Raw genomic sequence first — 22,919 nt, 5'->3', positions numbered from 1 at the left:
GAGATTTAGAAGGGATCGGAAGCTCAACCTTATGAAAAAACATATTAATGGATGACTGGATGGTGACTTTTTTTCTTTTCATCATAGATTTCTTTGTAGCAAGCAAGCATATCATTTCTGTTAACTTTTAAGAACTGTTCATTGTGAGAATCCATCTTCTCAAATCTCACCACTGCCAATGCAATTTCATGAAATGCAATTCTAATCTCTCTCTGGTGATGAAGTGTCTCGGCTCCTCATTTGGTTCATCTTAAGCTTCATCAGCATTTTCTTCTTTCACTAGCGCTGCCTGCAAGTTAATAAGTTCGTCGTTAGATAATTCCTTCTCTTCTTTCTCTATTAGTTCCTCCACATCTTTGCAACAACCTGCAACTGAAGTAGCTCTGCAACCTTTACAATCTTATCTGTAACCTCTTCATATGATTCATCTTTTTCAAACCCTTCAAAGCCTTTTACATGTCATTGACATATTTTTTTTTCCATGTGCCATTTAAACAACTTTTAGTAATTTCTACCCAGGCCTTATTAATGTTTAAGATGGCGTGGTAAATATTGTAAGATTTCCAAAAGTCTCTTAACGTAAAATTTTTCTCACTGTCTACTGCAGACAATGCCTGAGCAAATGTGCGTAAATAATATGCTTTTAAATTCAAAATAATACCCTGATTTTGTGGTTCGATGAGTGAAGTCGTGTTTGGCAGTAGAAATATGACTCTCACGTTCGAATTGAAATAATCTAGATGCATAGGATGTCCAGGAGCATAATCTAATAGAATGCAAAATCTTGAAAGGAACATTGTTGTCTTTACAATATATTTCAACCTCGGGAATGAAGCGGCATTTAAACCAATCCTCAAAGAGAGATATTGTTATGAGGATTTCCTGAATGGTACACAAGCAGTGGTATTAATCTGTAACCTTCTGCTGCATTAGCCTCAAGCAAGAGCGTGGCCCTATCTTTTGAAGTTTTGAAATCTGGCACTGTCTTTTCCTCTTTGGTAATGTATGTTCGATCCGTCATTTTTTTTTTAATATAGAGCAGTCTCATCAAAGTTAATATTTGCTGTGTTGAATAGCCGCTTTCATCAATAATTTTTTCCAACACATCACAAAATTACTCTGCAGCTGCAGAATCAGCATTGGCAACTTCACCCCATACTTTAATGTTTTGGAAACCAGCGCGATGCTTGGACCTATTAAACCACCTGCTGCTTCCCATGAACTTGGCTTGGGGTTCACCATACTTATCCTTAATATCTTCATAAATACTTCTTGCTTTTGCTTGAATGGCCATTGGACTCAGCGGCACTTGCTTCTGAATCTGATTTTTCATCCATATTATTAATAGCTGTTCCATTTTCGATATAGCACCTGAAGTGCATTGATCCTTTGACATGCTCTTTTACACGCGCACTGTCCTTTAAAATAGTTTCACTGTTGAAGCAGTGAGACCTAATTCCCTTGCAATAGATGACAAACTTTGTCCTGCTTCATATTTCTTAATCATTTTCATCTTCATTTCTAAATCAATTTTGTTTCGTTTCTGGCACTGCCACCACTTGCACTTTCTGTTGGTCGCTTTCTCTTCATCATTGTAATACGTAAATAGGAATGAAGAGAAGTTTCTGAAAATTTGTTTTTCATATGACTAAAGATCTCAGTGAAGGAAAACACATTTCACCATAATACCATAATGTAAAAACTCACAGAATTCCAGTTATCGGGATTATCGCAAATGCAATAAGATCGAGATTACTACCCATTTATAATCATCATCAGCCATTTTCAATCCACTGCAGGATGAAGGATTCTCCAGCAACTTTCCAGTTCTTTCTGTTTTGAGCACTGGCCATCCATTTACTACCCAAAAACTTATGAAATTCATCTATCTATTTCCGCCTTTGTCTTCCAGGTTTTCTTCTAGCTCCTTTTGGGTACCATTCTATTATTTTCTAAGTCCATCTGTCATCATGTCTTCGAGCTATGGGCCCTGCCCAAGACCATTTTAGTTCTTTAGTTTTGATAAGAATGTCCTTTAACTTGAGTTTGCCCTAATCCATGTGTTTTTCTTCTTATCTAACAGTCTGATTCCCAATATAATTCGTTCCATTCTTCGCTGTATAGTTCTCAGCTTCTCTTCCATTCTTTTGGTGAGTGCCCAAGTTTCACTTCCATAAGTCATGGTGGGAAGTATACATTGGTTCATTATTTTACGTTTCAGACAAACTGGGATATTTCTCTTCAGTATGTATTTCCTGAATGCTATCCATCCAAACTTTATTCTTCTCTTGACTTCCAGCCATTTATCATTATTACAGCTAATAACTTGTCCCAGATAAGTATGACTCCACCTTTTCAATTACTGCTCCGTCAATCATTATTTCCCTTTCTGTGGCATACTTGTTCATCATTACTTTTGTTTTACCATATTCATCTTTAGTCCAAAATCCTTACTAACTGTGCATAACTGATTAAGATTTTCCTCTAATTCTTTGGGATCGTGGCTTATGACCACAATGTCATCTACAAATCGTAAATGGTTTAGGTAGTCTCCATTCACATTGACTCCTTTCTGTGACCAGTCTAATCTTCTGAAAGCTTCCTCAAGGGCAGCAGTAAACAGCTTCGGAGATATTGTGTCTCCTGGTCGAACTCCTTTCTCGATTTTAAATTTCCTACTGTCTTTATCTAGTCTAATAAAGGAGGTAGCACTCATATATTTTCTTCAAAATCATAATATATGGGGTATCAATGCCTTGTCTTTCCAGTGCCCGAAACATTGCCTTATGCTGTATAGAGTCAAATGCCTTTTCATAATCCACAAATGCCAGTCATAATGGTGTTTTATATTCATTTGCTTTCTCCATTAGCTGTGATATTACGTGAAAGTGATCCATAGTTGAGAATCCTGTCCTAAAGCCAACTTGCTCTTTCGGTTGATTCTCATCAAGTATTCTTTCTAATCTGTTAGTAATGATCCTTGTGAACAACTTGTAGATGTGGGATAACAAACTAATTGGTCTATAATTTCCAATTTCTGATTTATCTCCTTTCTTATGCAGCAAAACTATGATTGCATTATTCCACTGCTTAGGCATCACACCTTTTCTAATGCACTTTGTGAAGAGCCTTGCCAGTTTTTGTGTTATGTCTCTTCCTCCCAATTTTAACAACTCTACAGTAACTTCATTTTTCCCCGGGGCTTTCTGATTCTTCATTTTCTTCAATGCATGTTCTAACCTCATCAGGAAGAATATCGGGTATGTCGTATGTGTTGCTACTTTGCAATCCATCTTCCCCACTGCTAGCATCATTCCCTCGTTCCTTGTATAATTCTCTATAGTAGTCGTCTACTATTTGAATTATGCCTTCTCTGCTGTTTATAAGTACACCATCGCTATTCTTCAGTTTCAGTATCATTTGTCTTTCTGTATTACTGCTTATGGCTGCTGATTTAAATCCTTTGTTTTCCCTTAATGCTTGTTCTACTTTTCTTGTGTTAAATCTTATGTCTTCTCTGAGTCTCTTTCTAATACTCAGTACACTCAATTTTCTCCCTGTCACTGTTTTTCTTGCTCTTTATCTGTTGTCTTCGGTTCATCATGACGTGTTTCTTGACTAATTTTTTTTCTTCTTTGGATTTCTTTTTCCCTATAGGTTTCTTGGGCTTTATCACGTTCAGAAAGTTGTAATATTCCTCGTCGATATCCTGGTCCTGAGCAGTCTGCACAAGCTCAAACTTGTTCTTAAGTTCCAGTACATACTGCTTTTTCTCCTCCTCTGTTATCTCAAAGACCTTTGTATTATTTACTCAAGTCAGTTTTTTCCTTTCCTTTCCTACATCTATATCAAGTGTACATCTTACCATTCTGTGATCACTTCCAACATTTACCTTATTCAGGATGGTAACATCATTCACAATATATCTTGTTAGTGAGGATGAAGTCGATTTCATTAGTTGTTAATCCATTTGGACTCTTCCACGTCCACTTTCTGTTCACCCTTTTCTTGAAAAAAATGTTCATTACTGACAGTCGTTGAGATTATGCAAATTCCACAAGTCTTTCACCTCTTTTATTTCTTTCACCAATTCCAAAATTTCCTATAGTTCCTCTTGCTGCGCTGTTTTGCCTTTTTCCAACCTTAGCATTGAAGTCCCCCATAATAATAGTGTAGTGGGTTTTCTGCTCATCTAGAAGACACTCAATTTCGGTGTATATTTCTTCAACCTCTTCATCATCACGGCTCGATGTTGGTGTATAAATCATTATAATCTTTAGATTGTGCCTCATAGAAATCTTGAGTATTAGTCTTGACACCCTTGGTGATGTACTTTTGAATTCCAAAATGTTGTTTTTAAAATTTTTATGGACCAGAAACGCAACTCCACCTTCACTCCTTTCACTGTTTCCATTGGTGTACAGTAGATTTCCACTTGATAAACTTAAAAGTGATTCATTTCTTCTTCTTGTTTCAGCCAAACCGATGATATTCCAATTCACATTTTCTAATTCCTTTTCCAGCTCTAATATCCTGTCTTCACCGATGAGTGATCTTACCCATTTATAATAGATTGCACTAACAAAAAAGCCCAATAAACCTAAAAGTGCAAATTGTTTTTATTGTTTTTTGGTTGTGACCTCCAGAAACATGATTTAGAAAAATATCACAAAGGAGTTAAAAATTGATTCTTACAACAGGAACGTATGATAACGATGAAAGTTTAGTGCCATTTCCATTATAAATATTACCCTTTAGAGAGATAAATAGCTTAGTAATATAGCAAAATTTTCAACTTCCAAAGACTTGGAACGAATTACAAAAAAAAAAAAAAAAAAAAAACACATATACGCACAAAGTTTTTTGGTTCACATTACGACATTCTCACAATACTTCAATTTATCTCTACAGATGCAAAGTACGTTTCCATATTTTTTCAGGGAGTTCCTGTAGTGTTACATTATTAAGGGATGTACAGTACCAGCATAATTATATTTTTTATTTTCTACAATTCCCTTTCTTCACGGTTATTCCCTTTGTTATTTTCATACATCTTGCAATTCAGAATCGATTTTTCCTTTCTTTGATAGTACATTAATTTCTCTTTGTTATAACTATTTAAATGGTTTAAAGAAAATAAACTCAACCTGTTTTGTTTATAAATAGAAATGCAAATAATCTCCACCTCTGCTAACATTTCATAATCATTAACAGAATTAAATTTTTTTTTTTTTTTTTTTTCATTTTAAATTTAACAGCAGCAAACATCTAGCTTCCTTGCATCCTTAAGCCTAATAATACTAAATGTCAAATCACTATAAGAATGAATTAATCCTATGGAATGTAACAAGAATACAACACTGTCAATTTAAAAGTAATATTAGACTTACCTGTAAAATAACATTGCAATAATCATTAGCCTTGATATTATTCAATCCGACAATACCTACAAAATTTAATAAAGATTGAAATGTTTCATTTACTTAGACTGATTTCAATAAACTGTATGAAAATCAAATCATAACAACAAATTAGAAAAGGTTATGTGGTAAAATTTTATTAATTAAAACTGAAGACGGAAGGAGTAACTCCTTATCAGAGTTAGAAAATTCAATAAGGGTATCAAGCCATTTTTCTGTAATTTAACTGTTTCTGTTTCTTTCATCTTTCCATATGTATGCGAAGCATGGAGCTTCGCATACATATTTTTCGCCATAAACTTGAAATAATAACTGCTGTTATTATTTCTTATTTTACTATGATACCAGTTCTCAATATAGAGCTACATGCTGCTTACACTCCCAAATTAGTAGCCTTTCACAACTGCTGTGTAATACTTCAAAGATTGCCAAAATAGAACAAATTCATACTCTTAATTATGATTCAGCAAAATCAAAAAAAAACAAAAAAAAAAAAAAAACATTTTTAATATTTTTTCCATGCACTTACTATTGTACTCTGCTTTACTTCATTGCAATTTACAGTCCAATTGCAAATTGCCCACTGTCTTTAACCTCTTATATCCACACAGTGCAAAAAAAAAAAAAAAAAAAACAAAACCCTTCAATATAAAAGTCTTCAACTGTAGTATCAGGAGCAAGAAATGACACTCGACATTATTGCTTCATAATATTATTATTATTATAAAAAAAAAAAAAAACTTTACCACAAAACAAGTAAATACTATAATTAGAGTAAATTCTAAGGAATGTATAACAATATTACCACCTGTATACTATAAAATAAAATAAGAAAAAACAAAGTTACATGCAGCTCCAAGCAATGCAAATGTACATAAATTCAAATTACAGGGGAAGAGCTTTAAACTAGAGTGTAGGTTCTTTTAGTTAGCAAGCTGTTCATTACTAGAACAAATTGCCTCACAGGTAGTTGAGGCTGACAGTTTGCATCATTACCTATGTTATCTTATCTACTATCTTTTTGTCACTGCAGCAAAACCCTGTGGTCTGCACTATATGGCTAATACTAATACGAAGCATGAAAAAATAATAATAAAATAAATAAAAAATAATAATTTAGTATTATGGTGGGAAGGGATAAAAAAAGAATTAAGTAGAATGGATATTGACTCTTGATATTTTAAGGAGTCCTTATGTGCTTTTAGCATTAGCATTAGTAGAGGCATTTGATGCAAGAAAGCAAGCTTATGCAGCATCAGCCAAAAAAAAAAAAAAAAAAAAAAAACCACTTCCACTTCACCCCTCTGTTCGTTCAAAATACCTGTCCAGCTGAGCCTTAAACTTATTTAGGCTATCAACCTCCACCACAAGGGATGGAAGTCTGTTCCACCAACCAACCACCCGCTGGCTAAAGGCAAATTTCCGCACGTCTATCCTACATCTGTCTTTCCTCAATTTGAATTTATGCCCTCTCAGGTGATTATTCTGAGCTAGAGGAAGAATCCCATCAGCATTGAGCATGCTTAAACCATTCAAGGCTTTATACACCTCTATCAGATCACCTCGCTGGTGCCTAGTCTCCAGACACTGTAATTTGCAAAACTTAAGCCTTTCTTCGTAAGAGCACCCCTTTGTTCCATTCACTAATCTTGTTGCCCTTCTCTGTACTCGTTCCAGCAGCTCTACATCCTTCTTGAAATGAGGCCTCCAGACTTGTATACAGTACTCTAGGTGTGGCCTGACCATCGCCTTATACAATGGAATAATCACCTCCTTATCCCTGCTGGAAAAATTCCTGTATATCATTGACAATACTCCATGAGCTACTCTTGCAGCCCGTCTGCACTGCTCAGAGAACTTCATATCTGCCTGCACAATCACCCCCAAGTCCCTTTCATTCTCTACCACTGTCAGTGTTGTACCATAGAGTTGATACGTTGCTCTGGGGTTGCTGTTTCCCATGTGTAGTACTTTACATTTGTCAATGTTAAACTTCATTTGCCACCTCTCAGCCCATCTGCTCAACCTTTCCAGATCCTGTTGCAGAAGCATAGTGTCAGTAGTGTCCTTGACAACCCTGCCAACCTTTGTATCGTCTGCAAACTTGGACATTAATCCCGATATACCATCATCAATATCATTTATAAATACAGAAACAATAATGGACCCAACACTGAGCCCTGAGGGACTCCACTAATAACATCAGTCCACGATGAGCAGTGTCCATTGATTACCACTCTCTGTCTTCTCCCCCTCAACCACCCCTTTATCCATAGCAGCAATTTGCCTCCAATGTCACACTGCTCCAATTTGTGTAGCAGTCTTCCATGTGCAACAGTATCAAAAGCCTTTCTAAGATCCAAGTATATAATATCAAAGTTATTCCCTGCATCCAGTTCTTTTGTGACTGCATCATAGTATCCAATCAAGTTGGTCAGGCAAGACTTCCCCTTAACAAAACCATGCTGTGTCTGAGCTATAACTGAAGTCTTGTCTAAATGATCCTGCAGTGCGTCTTTAACCAGTGCCTCCATTAATTTTCCTGGAGCAGAAGTCAAGCTCACAGGTCTATAATTACTTGTGTCAGCCTTTGATCCTCCTTTGTGAATTGGGGTCACATTTGCACATTTCCAGTCTATGGGTACCTCCCCTGAGTCCAAGGAAGCTCTCATAATTATGGCTAAGGGTTTGCTTACTTCCTTTGCTGCCTCCTTTAATATAACTGGATAGATCCCATCCACCCCGGGTGCCTTTCTTGTGTTTATCTTCAACAGTTTCTCCTCCACTTTACTCCCGTTATTTCAAGATTCTGTAACTTACTGCTAGAGTTGAATACACCTCTGGCATTCCCCTCGCTGAATAACTCCTCATGTGTGAATGTCGATGCAAAATATTCATTTAGTTTGTTAGCCACCTGAGCAGGATCATCAACACTTGACCCATCAATATCAAGTGGACCAATCTGATTCATCCCTTTCCTTCTAGAGTTTACATAAGTAAAGAACTCTTTGCTGTTTTTCTTTGCATCCCTTGCCAAGGATTTCTCGTAATCTGCCTTCGCCTGCCTAACCTCCTTTGTAACTTGGTTGCATATCAACTTGTATCTATCATAGGCTTCTGTGTCATGTGTTAATTTGTAAGTATCCCATGCATTTTTCTTCTCTGCCATATGCCTCATTAGTTCATCTGACATCCATTTTGGCCTAAACCTTGAACAATATTTCTTAGTTGGTATGTAAAGCCTAGTAGCTTCCAAGATAAGTTCTTTGAATGCTTCCCATTTTGAATTTGCTGTTGGTAACATCATCAGTTGGTCCCACTATATAGAATTTAAATACTGTCTCAGTCCATCGTAGTCGCCTTTACGGAAGCAATAACCCCTCCCTTTACCCCTAATGGTAGTTACCTCTTTGAAAGTGCTGTCATGTAATAACTAGATCGTATGTATAGCTTAGCTTAATTTTCAGCGTGAGTGCTGAAAATTAAGCTAAGCTATACATACGATCTAGTAGAATGGATATATATCAAGTTAAAAAAGTTAGTCAAATTCTTTGTATTAAGCATTATGATTGATGGAGGAATAAGAAGTGAAGCTTTGAAATGTAGGTATGGAAAAGGCTTGAAAGGCTGAAAGGACCAATTAGAAGTGAATTAGACCAGAATTAGAAATGAGAAAGTACTGAGAAGGAAATGAGAAATTAGAAGTCTCATAAAGGCTATAAAGAAAGGAAAAGACAGAGAGAAATGAAAACTGGGCTGGATAATTAGGAATGTGACTAAAGGACGGGTGATGCCCACCATCAAGGGAGATGCCCGTCACACAAATATAAAATTATATACATATATAAAAAAAACAATGACAGGGAAAGAAACTCACAAGCATGACCTTTGCAAGGAACATCAGCATTATAAACTCCAAAAGATTCATATTTTATTCATTGGCTGCTATTTGGCCAAATGCCAAGGGATGCCCCCATATAATTACAAAAACAAATAATAAATAAACCAAAATCATAACGTAACAGAAAAAAAAATAATAATAATAAATGTAATAAAACAAAATGAAAATGTAAATGTAAAGCTTTCCACTCAATAGGCCTAAATGCAAACATAAATATGAAAATAATAAACAGAATTTGATTTATTTAAAATCAAATAAAAATCAATTAATTAACAATAATGGCAGAATAAATTAAAAAGTAAGGAAGCAGCAAACATTTGTCATTTGGCTAGAGTATAACTAATTTTAATTTATGTTAATTCTTTTCATTGTTTAGTTTTAATTGCATATCTCTAGACATGTTAATTGGCTGGGTCAATAATTAAACTTACATTTTATTTGTAGTAGTAGTGGCATGTGATGCAAGAAAGCAAGTGTATGAGCTTATGCAGCATCAACCAAAAAAAAAAAAAAAAAAAAAAAATCACACCATTCCCTCCAAATGCCTGTCCAGTTCCTCCTTAACGTTATTCAACCTATCAACTTCCACAACGACAGATGGAAGTTTGTTCCAGCAATTAACCACCCGCTGGATAAAGGCAAATTTCAGCACATCTATTCTACATCTGTCCTTTCTTAATTTGAATTTATGCCCCCTTAGGTTCGTAATCTGAACAAGTGGAAGGATCCCATCAGAATTCAGCGTGCTCAATCCATTCAAAGCCTTATATACCTCAATCAGATCACCGCACAGGGGCCTAGTCTCCAGCCACTGCAATTTGCAGAACTTAAGCCTCTCTTGGTAAGAGAATCCCTTCAATCCCCTCACTAATCTTGTTGCCCTTCTCTGTACATGCTCAAGCAAACCTACATCCTTCCTAAAATGAGGCCTCCAGACCTGTACGCAGTACTCAAGGCGTGGCCTGACCATTGCCTTATACAGAGGGACAATCACCTCCTTCTCCCTGCTAGCAAAATTCCTATATATCATTGACAAAACCCCATGACCTGCCCTGGCAGCCTGTCTGCATTGTCAGAAAACTTCATATCTGACTGCACAATTACTCCCAGGTCTTTTTCATTTTCTACCACCTTAAGTGTAGTACCACACAGTTGGTACGTTTCTCTGGGGTTACTTCTACCCATAGGCAGTACTTTGCATTTGTCAAACTTCAGTTGCCACTTCTTAGCCCATCTGCCCAAATTATCTAGATCCTGTTGCAGTACCACACTGTCATTAACAACCCTGCCAACCTTTGTATCATCTGCAAACTTCGACATTAAGCCTGATATACCTTCATCAATATCATTGATAAATATACAAAACAACAGTGGACCTAACACCGAACCCTGTGGGACACCACTAATAACATTAGTCCAAGAGGAGCAGCACCCATTGATTACCACCCTGTCTTCTCCCACTCAACCATCCTTTTATCCATTGTAGCAACTTACCCTTAATACAATTCAGCTCCAATTTGTACAATTGTCATCCATGTGCAACAGTGTCAAAAGCTTTCCTGAAATCCAAATATATGATATCAAAATTATTTTTTGCATCCAGTTCCTTTGTAACCACATCATAATATCCTATCAAATTTGTCAGACAAGACTTTCCCTTAACAAACCCATGCTGTGACTGAATTATTGCTGCAGTCTTGTCTAGATGATCCTGCAATGCATCTTTAACCAGTGACTCCATTATTTTACCCGACAAAGAAGTTAAACTAACTGGTCTGTAATTACTTGTGTCACCCTTCGATCCCCCCTTTGTGAATTGGAGATACATTTGCACATCTCCAGTCCGTGGGAACCTCCCCTGAGTCCAAGGATGCTCTCATAATTATGGCTAAGGGTTTGCTTAGTTGCTTTGCCGCCTCCTTTAATATAACTGGATAGATCCCAACAACTCCAGGTGCTTTTCTTATGTTTAACTTCAACAATTTCTCCTCCACTTTGCTTTCAGTTATTACAAAATCGCTAAGTATCCTGCTACCATTTGATAACCTTCTGCCATTTTCAAACCTTAATAATTCCTCATGTGTGAATGTAGATGCAAAATACTCGTTCAGTTTGTTTGCTATCTGAGCAGGATCATCAACAGTCGAACCATCGATGTCAAGTGGACCAATCAGATTCATCCCCTTCCTTTTAGAGTTTATATAAGTAAAGAAATCCTTGCTGTTTTTCTTAGCATCTTTTGCCAGGGATTTCTCGTAATCTGCCTTCGCCTGCCTAACCTCCTTTGTGACCTGATTACAGACTAACTTATATCTGCCATAGGCTTCTCAGTCGCTTGATAATTTATATGCATCCCATGCATTTTTCTTCTCTATTACGAGTCTCATTAGTTCATTAGATAACCATTTAGGCCTAAACCTTGAACAATATTTCTTAATAGGTATGAAACTTTTAGTATCATCCAAGATTAATTCCTTGAATGCTTCCGACTTAGAATTTGCTGTTGGTAACATCGTCAGTTGATCCCACTGTACAGAATTTAAAAACTGTCGGAGACCACTATACTCACCTTTACGGAAGCAAAAACCCTTTCCTTTACCCCTGATGGCAATTAAATCTTTAAGGAAATCCCACATCAGTACACTGTGATCACTGCCACCTAGTGGTTCCTTTATCTGCAAATTCTTAATACACGAATGATCACTGCTGATAACCAGATCAAGAGTATTACTTTCTCTGGTTGCCTCTCGAACATATTGCTGCAGAAACCAATCATCCAATAAATCCACAAAAGTCTAACTAGTGTGTGAGTGACCAACCCACAAGTTCCAGTCAATATCTGGGAAGTTAAAATCCCCCATTATAAAACATTCCGATTTACTAGCCCACTCTATTTCTCTGTACAATTGTTCATTGTACTCATTCGAGTCATTAGGCCTATACCACACTCCTACTCTTATTTTTGTTTTCGCAGTGCTTACGTCACACCAAACTGACTCAACAGTGCACTGTTCAACTATATCAACTGGATGCACTTCTTCTGATTTTATGTTTTTCTTAATTAACAGCATAACACCTCCCTTTCTATCCTGTCTATACACATTGTACTCCCCAAATTCCAGTTCTGCATTCCTTATATCTTTGTTACATCTCCTTTTTAATCTAGAGAGAGAGAGAGAGATATGACCATAGCATATCTTTTCTCAGTGTGGTCTGTGATTGTTAACAGGAGAGAATGTTTTTACAGGGATGGGATACACTTGAATAGAGAGGGTGGATTGGAAAACTGCTAGCTTGGGGGATACCCAAGCTAATTGCAAGCTTAACTAGAACTGCAGGCAGATGCAAACGTTATTCCTGCACTGCAACTATTGGTACATATAGCAGCCTGGAAAGCAAGGTGTCTGGGACTTCAGACCCTGTTGTGGCTCATCATTTAACAAATAAATAACTGGGCTGTGTTAGAGTATCTAAGAGTAAGAACAAGTGCATATATACTTGCATGTATACTAATGCTAAGACCACTGTGAATAAATTTGATGAATTTAAAGTACTGATTAAGTCATCAAATGCAATCATTGTAGGAATAGCAGAAACATTGTGTCACAAAGACATAAGTGATGCTGAATTTGAATATGGGGAGTACAATGAACACAAGAAGGACAGACAGGACAGGCGAGATGGAGAGGTTATGCTCTTCATTAGGAAGCATATTAAATCTAAGGCAGTGCATCCAACTGATATGGGTGACAAGTGCAATGTTGAGTCACTTTGGTGTGATATAAGCACTGGAAAAACAAAACTGAGAGTAGGAGTGTATTACAGGCCTAATGACTGTGATGAATATACCAAACAGCTATAAAGGGAAACAGAGCGGGGCAGCAAATCAGATTGTCTTATAATGGGGGATTTTAACTGTTGACTGGAATTTGTGGATTGGTCATTCACACACTAGCAAGACTTTTGTGGATTTCTTGGATGACTGCTTTCTACAGCAGCATGTTAGAGAGGCAGCAATACTCATGACCAGTTACCAGCAGTGATTCTTCATGCATTAAGAACCTGGAGGTAAAACCCCACTAGGTGGCAGCGGTCACAGCGTACTAAGGTGGAATTCAATTAAAGACATAACTACTGGAAAGGCTCTTGCTTTTATAAGGATGGCTACAGAGATCTCACACGGTTTCAAAATTGTGTGCAGCTGGACCAACTGATGAGGTTTTCAACAGAATATTCTAAATAGGATGTATTCTGGTAAGGGTTTTTTTTTTTTTTTTTATGTAAACTCCAAACACAAGAGGTATTAGAACCTATAGTACTCAGTACCGTGCTTTGGTTGTTGGATGAGAAGACGAAAGAATTTATTTGTTGACATTGGACTTCAACTTCTGTAGAAAGTAATTTTCAGGAAATACGTATGAAGGAAGGTTGCTCCAGAAAACGGCAGTTGAATGAATAAACGAGGAAGATGAAAAGTTGGTTCTGTGAGTTTGGAGTTGGACAGTAAATGGATGTTGGCTGGTGGCGGCACGTGTTCAGACTGTTTTGAAAGAGATAATGGGAATTAAAGAAGCCAATTCAGAAGAACAGTACCCATGGAAGTATCTGTAGAAGAGGCATGCAGCAGAAACAGTACGTCTATGAGACAGCGAGTGGAGAGACTCAGTTAGAGATCAATCATTAATTACCCTAACTGCCCTCTTCTAAATGGAATCAAGAAGCTTCAGAGAAGTTTTGGGGGGCACCACCCCAGATGTGGGATGACAGGGCAGATTTGCGATTTATACACAGTGAGCAGCTGTTTGGAAGAAAAGTAACGCATGCCGAGAGCGAAAGAGAAAATCAAGTCTTTTAGATGCAGAGAAAACAATGTTTCTAATGTGCTTGTGCCAAGAGAGATTAGAAGTCAGGGTAATCCTCAAAAGAGAAATGTCATTTTGCCTAGAAATCGGAGTGTCACTAAAGATAAGTATAGGAGCAGAAGAATCCTTTTTGTGAGATATAAGACAAGACTGAGTTTTAGAAGGGTTGAAATCAACTAAGTTGTCTTTGCCCCACTGGAGAATTACCTGAAGATCGGCATTTAAGGAAATGGTAGTAGATTTTCAAGAAGTTGAAGCTGATTGAGCAGGAAAAGGTTTCTCAAAATGGAAAGTGGAATGCAATGTGCTATCATCGGCAAAACTATGGATAGGATTTCCAGTCAATGGAAGAAGGTCATTAATATACAAGAAGAAAAGAGTGGGAGAAAGAACTGAACCTTGGGGGACACCGGAATTAGTGGAGAAGTAAGAAGGCAGAGAGCCATCTATCATCACCCTCAGTGAGCGATCAGAGAGAAAACTGGATAAACAATTACTAAAAACAGTTCGCAAACCAAGAGATGGAAACTTGTTAAAAAGATATTTACGCCAAACACGATCGAAAGCCTTTGAGATGTCAAGAGCTACTACTTGAGTTTCGCCGAACCTTTCCACTGAATTAATCCATAAATGGGTAACATAAGAAAAAATATCACCAGTGGATCGACACTGATGGAATCCATACTGGCGATCGTTGATCAGACGGAAGGTTTCTGGGCAGTTTAACAGTTGGCGGTTAATTGATTTCTCCATTACTTTAAAAAGAGTAGAAGTAATTGCATTGGGACGATAATTGGATGGGAGGGATTTCTCACCCTTTTTTAGGAACTGGCTGGATATGAGCAAATTTCCATGTAGAAGGAAAAACACCTTTGGAATAAGTAAGTGAAAAAAGGTGGCAAAGAACAGAAGAAAGTTCAGGAGCACAGATTTTGAGAACAAGTGGAGAAATACCATCGGGACCTGGAGCTTTCTTAAAATCAAGAATCGTCAAAATCCTTCTGACATCCTTTTGACGGAAGACCACAGGGGGCACCGAATGGAGCATGTTGGGAATGGTGGGAGGTGTTTTACCAAGATCATTAATACACAAGTGGGAAGAAAAATGTGATGCTAGCAGGTCAGCTTTATCCTTGGCTGAAGTGACAACAGAGCCATCTGGCTTGGACAGAGGTGGGAGCAGAGAAGGGCAAAAGTTGTGGCCAATAGCTTTGGCAAGAGACCAGAATGCTTGGCTACCATTAGGGCAAGAAGCAAGTTTTCTACTCTTAGCCTGTTCAAACTCTAGTTTAGACTGATTAATAGCTGCTTTACAATTGTTGCAAGCTTTGGTGTACGCAGAAAATGAAACTGGAGAATTAGAAATGAACCAATTAAGATATGCAACATTCTTCTCTTGAACAGCCTTAGCACATTTATTGGAAAACCAAGGTTTAGATAAAGGACGAGATTTTAAAGTGATGTGTGGTATAAAGGATTCCATTCCTGCAAGAATAATTTCACTGACACGATCTGAGAAAACGTTGACATCACAAGTTTTGAAACAGTAATCCGACCAAGGAAAAGAAGAAAAGAAGTCTCGCAGGTCATCCCATTTTGCATCCTTGTAATGCCAAACAACATGAGGTTGGGAATAGCCATGAGATAAAGGTTCTATTGGAGAAGAGAAAATCACCAGGTTGTGATCTGAAGTGCCTAAAGGAACTCTCACTTCGATCGTGTACTTAGAAGGGTTGTTTGTGAGAAAAAGATCAAGCGTATTGGCTGTACGATTAGGATTGTCCGGTATTCTTGTAAGTAAATAAACAATCTGTGCAAGGTCGTTAGCAATTGCAAAAGCCTCAGCATCTCGACCAATTGTGTCTGTGTGACTAGAAAACGGAATCCATCTAGAGTTGTGAACATTAAAATCACCAAGGAAAATTACCTCAATGTTAGGAAAGTTGGAGTGGAGAAAGTCAAGTTGCAAAGAAAGGAAGTCAAAGAGCTCCAAGTGATTAGTGGAGTTTGGAGAACGGTAGAGACAACTGATGAATTTGACACAATGAGGTAGAGAGATTTTAAGACAGAGAAGCTCAAAGAAGAGAAAAGAGAGGAAATTCAAAGAAGAGAGGAAATTCCAAATTGCCAATTCTCTGACAGGGAATATCAGAACGGACATATGCACAAGTACCACCTTTGAGGCGAAAGGAATCATACAACAAATAATTTGGGCATCCGAGATGAGCAGTAGTTGATTTAACCGATAACTGAGATTCTGTCAGAAAAAGTACATGGGGTTTGGCAGATTGCAAGTGGAAATGGACATTGTTGAGATTAGAATTGAGACCACATATTTGTGAAATGAATTAGGAAGTGCTTGGGAGGTCTAGATCTTTTCGCAGATAAGCTTGCTCTATTAGTTTCACAATTCGTGGTGTATTCAATAGTAAGAAAAAGTGAGCGGGACATGCTGTATGAAGTAGTGAAATTTTTGGATAGGGCGTACACATAGTAAGAATATACCCAGATCTTTGACATAACGTTGCCATCACAATGCTCCCCGCATACACACTACTCTGACTCCCTCCAGTAACTATCTGGCAGAGTAGAGGTAGGAAGATTATACACTAACTGATCTGGAAGCCTCCTAGAAAGTTACCAATTGGTTTGGTCCGGTGTAATGACTAGCGGCAGGTCTGCGAACACCGTTTTAGAGCTGCACCCTCGAAATGTAAGTAATATTGGATCTCGACACGATGTTAACCATAACCTCAAAAGTCATCAATCATACTGCATTATGGAAGAGATAGGGAAGGGTTGACCAGAACTTAGCTCTAGAGACTAAACATGGGTTCCACCACTTCAAGCCTCCAATAAGCAAGGTGGTGGTATTGCACCGGTTGATGAGAGTCATCTACCACCTAGTACTGCCTGGTAACATAGAGGGGTGTCATTCCTCCATGTGGTTTGGGCGCCACACCACGACCCCTGCTTACGTTGGTTCACACCTGGGTGGTCACCCACCATGTACTTGTGCATGGAGGTTATACCCAGGATTACTAACAGTCCTACCATCGTGAAGGTGCAAGTAGAGGATTTGGCTGTCACAGACCGTCCAGACTTCGCCGAAATTGGGTCCACTTGACTTGAGTGTCACCCGAATATCAGTTCCGTCAGCGTTTTAGACTCTGATGGAATGTGAATCGCATAGGAACCCATAACAGGAAACGTCACGGGAAAGTAGTAGTAGCAGAGGCACAAGAAGCAGAAATGACACAAGACAGTAATTAGTGGCAAACATTTATTTGACATAATATTAACAATGGAGTATGAGAGGGATGCATTTCATGATGTTACAACAGATGCTCGAAGGTTCCACCATGAGACGCGATGCATGCGTGACAACGACGCAGCATGGATTATCGGACATGGTCGAACACACCTGGAGTTTCTTTCACAGTAACAGCAGCGCAGACAAGTCTTGCCACGAGATCCATTTCCGTCTCTACGGGCGATTCATACACGATAGATTTTGAAGGGCCTCCCCACACAAAAGAAATCAAGGCTCGATAAATCAGGTCAGCATTCGGGCCAGGCAACGGGTACACCATGGCCAATCCATCGATGCCCAAAACGTCTGTTCAAATGGTGAAAAACACACCTTCCATAATAGGCAGGTGCCCCGTCATGTTGAAACTAAATGTTGTGTCTCACATTTGCTGGAACTTCGTCAAGTAGCTCTGGTAGAACTTGTTCAAGAAAGATCTGATATTTAGTGGAGTTCATGCGGGATGGTAACAGGTATGTACCGACTAAGCAGTACATACCTGCATGGGAGCCCACACCGTGTAGGTTGTCGTAAGCCCACACATGAGCATTGTGCTGATTGAATAAGTCTTCCCGAGTGAAATAAGCCTCATCCGTGAACAAAACATAGGCTGGAAAATTCAACTCTTCAGCACTTTCTTGGAGAAACCACTGTGCAAAAGCCACACGTGCAGGAAGATCTTGGAGGAGCAGTGACTGAACATTTTGAGATGAAAAGAGTGTAAAGAATCGTCGTGCCAGACACACTGTAAACTGCAACGAGACACTCCTAAGGCAGAGGCAATGGCACGTGTGATGGTAGTAGGATTATTCTGGACGGTATTCAACACACTTTCTTCCATGGGAGGAGTTCGCGTCAAACATGGTCTGCCCGCACTACTCCTCTTACCTCTAAATGACCTAGAATCGCACAAATTTTGATGCACATGCGCAAACAAACGGTACATGTCTGTCTGGGAAGCGTTCTCCATAAATTCGTTAAGTGGCTCGTCCATTGCCCTCTGCTAATTCATACACTAGGTGCATGTCTGTCAGCTCACAGTTCGTATATCGATGCATGCTGTTCTTGCGGCAACTACTGTTTGAATGAGTAAATCAGAAATTTTCCCTCTCGCGAACTGATGAACAGTACCGTGTACCGACTTATGGTGACATTTCCGGTTATGGGTTCCTATGTGATTCACATTCCTTTAGATGTTACCTACCTCCCCTAAACGTTTGTATCAATATTTTTGAGACACTCTGTATAACCTATCATGAGTGCAAGCATAACCTATATTGCATCCATTGTCATTGACTGCCATGTCAAACACAGACATAACAGAGTGTGGGTTAACAATGCTTTAGTTATCATATCTACAAGCTAAACAAAACAGAACACCAAATTCAACATACTTCATAGCAAGACTTGACTTATTTCTTCTTTATATACTTGCATCTGTAGTATGTCATCCAAACTGCAGCTTGACATTTGATTGCATAAATAATTAAAATTAGCAAGCAATGAAATACCAAGTGTGTTTAACCCCTGGCTTTTTGGCCGTGAAGGGCATTAAAGATTCTCTCTCTCTCTCTCTCTCTCTCTCTGTGTATATCTCTGTAATTAACTGTTATCCAGTTAATTACAGAGATATACATACTTGGAATTATAAAAATTCTTCTGCACTATAATTCCAGGGCCAAACTAATTTCTATTCTGCCCCACAAGCTGTGCATCAGGTTTGCAGATGACACTTTGTTATCAGGGAACAAAACAAGAGACTGTGAAAAACTTCCACACCTAAACAACTTGTGTTTGACTTGGAACTAGAGGTATTAGACTTGACATACTAGTCCATTTAAAGGAATGGCTGTTAAAAAACAACTGAAGAAGAAAGGATAAATCCTTATGATGAAGAAAAGTTTCTGCTGCAAGTGCGGATTGTTTGTTTGTTGTTTGGTTTTTAGGAGCATTAGCAACTAAGGCCATATTGCTGAGGGGATATGCAGTGGTCATTCCCTGACCTTCGGCATCCTCTGTATTTGGTGGTCACGGGCTCGAATCCCGGTCTAATCAAGAAGCGTGTGCTACACACTGCTGCTCCTGCCCACCTTGCTATGGAGACGCCTGCAAGTGTGGTGCCGATCAGAAAACGGATGCTGGCTGGTTGAGCTACATGTTCTGACGGATTTTAAAGACAGTGCTGGAATTAACATTATCATATGATGCAAGAAAGCAAGCCTATAAACATCATCCAAAAAATATAATAATCATAAATAAATAAAAAACCTTTCCCATTTCACCGATCCAATTCATTCCAAAGGTTTGTATAGTTCAGCCTTGAATTTATTGTTTATTTAAGATGTCAACTTCCACAACAACAGATGGAAGTTAGTTCCAGCAATCAATGACCTCTCTGGCTAAAGGCAAATTTCTGTACATCTATTCTACAACTGCCTTTCTTCGATTTGAAATCATGTCCCTTCAGGCAATTAATGTGGGAAAGAGAAAGAAACCATTCAAGGCCTTATACAACTCAATCAAATCACATCGTAGGTACCAAAGTCTCCAGACTGCAATTTTCAGAACTTAAGCCTTTCTTGGTAACAGCAGCCCTTTGTTCCGTTCACTAATCTCGTTGCCCTTATCTGTACTCGTTCCAGAGCATTATATCTTTCCTAAAACGAGGCCTCCAGACCTGTATGCGATACTCAAGGTGTGGCCTGACCATTGCCTTATACAAGGGGATAACCACCTCCTTATCTCTGCTAGCAAAATTCCTATATATCATTGACAAGACTCGATGAGCTACTCTTACCGCCTGTTTGCACTGCTCAGAAAACTTCATTTTTGACCACACAAGGTCTTTTTCATTCTCCAACCCCAGGTCCTTTTCATTTTCTATTAGGCTGAGTGAAGTCCAACACAGTTTATATGTTACTCTGGAATAACTGCCACTCACATGCACAACTTTACATTTGTCAAGGTTAAACTTCAGTTAGTATTAGTAATGGCCATATGGTGCAAGAAAGCCTATGGCTTATACTGCACCAGCCAAAAAAAAAAACCGAATAAAACAATGATAAAAAAAAAAAACTTAATAATTAATAAAAGAAAAGGAAATTAAACCTATCATCCTATGCATTTCCCTCACCGGAATGTACTATCCAGATGACCTTTGAATTTCCCCAAACTGTCAGCCTCTACCATCCATGTAGGCAACTTATTCCAGTAATTTATAACTCGGTGGCTTTCCAATCTAAACATCTCCCCCCCTCCCGTAACTTGAATTTATGTCCCCTAGGTCTGGCATCATTTATAATCTTGAAAATTTCTTCCTCGTTCATTTTACTGTTGCCTCTCAGAGTCATAAACACCTCAATCAAATCTCCTCTAAGGTGGCAAGTTTCCAAACTCTGCAACCCACCAATTAAAAGTCTTTCTTCATAAGGACGCCCTTTTGCCGATCTCACCAGGCGAGTTACCCATCTTTGCACCCTTAACGTCTTTCTTTAGGTGCGGTCTCCATTCTTGAACACAGTATTCCAAGTGTGGTCTAACAAAAGCCTTATATAATGGGATTATCACGTCCCTATCTGTACTTGCAAAAGTTCGATAGATCATCGATGGAACACCATGGGCCTTCCTTGCAACCTCTTTACAATGCTCAGAGAATTTCATGTCTTACCGTATTGTAACACCCAAGTCCCTTTCCTCCAGTTCTGGGTTTAGTTGAACTCCACCAAGTGAATAAGTTCTTTTGGAATTACTGTTTCCCAGGTGTAATAACTTACACTTTGTTGGATTAAAGCATAGCTGCCATTTTTATCACCATTCCTGAAGTCTATCTAGGTCTCTCTGAAGAAGCTCAGCTTGACAGTGATCATTAACTATTCCATCATTTTTAACATCATCTGAAAATTTAGACATCGCACCCTCTATCCCTTCATCGATGTCGTTTATGAAAATTAAAAACAACAGCAGTCCTAATACTGATCCCCGGGGAACCCCACTTCTTACATCAACCCAATCTGTGGAATATCCATTTATCACAACCTTCTGCCTCCTGCCCTGAAGCCATCCTGATATCCATCTAAGGATTTTCCCAGTGATTCCAACCTGTTTCAGCTTATAAAGCAACCGCTCATGTGGGACTGAGTTAAAAGCTTAGATGAAATCTAAATAAACAATGTCGAAATTATTCCCTAAATCCAGCTCGTGAGTGACCCTTTCAAAATTGCGAACCAGACTGGTTAAACATGATTTTCCCTTTACAAAACCACGCTGAGTATCCATGAGAATTTCAATTCTATCCAAATGATCCTGAATTCCACCCTTGATCATTGCCTCCATGATTTTCCCTACCACTGAAGTCAGACTGACAGGTCGATAATTTCCCACTTCACTCTTAGAACTACCCTTATGTATGGGAGCTATATTGGCACTTTTCCAATCCAACAGAATCTCCCCAGAGTCTAGTGATGCTCACATAATTAGCCTCAATGGTTCAATACACTCATTTGCCGTCTCCCTTAAGATTATAGGATATATTACATCAACTCCAGGAGCCTTACTGGCCTGTAGGCTCAAAAGTTTTTTCATTAAATAATCTTGCGAAATTTCAATATCATTAATTACATATTTTTCAACTTCGGTCCCACAATTTCCCATTGCCACAAAAGGTTTTCCATCTGTAAATATCGAGGCAAAATAACTGTTAAGTTCATCTGCAACGGCAGCTGGTATATTTAATACTATCCCCTTTCCCTTGCGTAAAGGTCCGATCTGGTTTGTCCTCTTCTTCTTAGTATTTATATATATGAAGAATTCCTTATAGCCTCTCCTTGCTCTGTTTGCTAGTGATTTCTCATAAACTGCCTTTGCCTGTCGAACCTTTTCTGTGGCTGTATTACTGATCATCTTGTAGCTGTTATAGGCTTCAGTACTTTTTATTGCTCTGTAACTTTTTCATGCCACCTTTTTCTGCTCAAGTAAATGTGGCAACTTCACTATTAATCCAACTTGGAACCCTCCTCGTGGAGAATTTTTTTAATGGTAAATACGCAATCAAGGCATCTGTGATTAATGTTTTAAAAGCATACCACAGTTCAATTGTATTCGTTCTCGGTGCGATATCTGCCCAGTTAATAGAGGCCATGTAGCACCTTAAGGCATCGTAATTTCCTTTTCTGAAATCATAACCCATTCCTTTGCCTTTTACTACTGCTGCCACTCTGTCTTCATCATCCACCGTAGAACTCCGTGATCACTTCCTGCTATTGGTTCCTCTACTGTCAGCCCTGTTATGTCATCTGATTCATGGGTGATGATGAGGTCTAGGCTATTGTTTTCTCTAGTACTTTCCCTGACATGTTGATACAAATAACAGTCATCTAGTTGTCACCTCTCACCCCATCTGCTCAGCTTTTCCAGATCCTGTTGCAGTA

General features: G+C 38.5%; 1 protein-coding gene across 3 annotated transcripts in view; it reads right to left on the bottom strand.

Moving 5' to 3' along the window:
• Positions 1–22,919, bottom strand: part of Usp39 (ubiquitin specific protease 39) — a 324,799-nt gene that overhangs the window by 163,562 nt on the left and 138,318 nt on the right. For all 3 annotated transcript variants that reach the window (XM_090370604.1, XM_090370607.1, XM_090370606.1), the window contains one exon: positions 5,391–5,446. In XM_090370604.1, the coding sequence (XP_090226730.1) occupies positions 5,391–5,446 (56 nt within the window). The remainder of the gene's footprint in view (positions 1–5,390; positions 5,447–22,919) is intronic.

This window comes from Mastigoproctus giganteus, chromosome 3 (genome assembly GCF_048544385.1).
Source record: "Mastigoproctus giganteus isolate SK-2022 chromosome 3, ASM4854438v1, whole genome shotgun sequence".
In the NCBI taxonomy this organism is placed as follows: domain Eukaryota; kingdom Metazoa; phylum Arthropoda; class Arachnida; order Uropygi; family Thelyphonidae; genus Mastigoproctus; species Mastigoproctus giganteus.
Note: the sequence above shows the minus strand (reverse complement) of the source record. Positions and strands in the feature narration are given on the sequence as shown.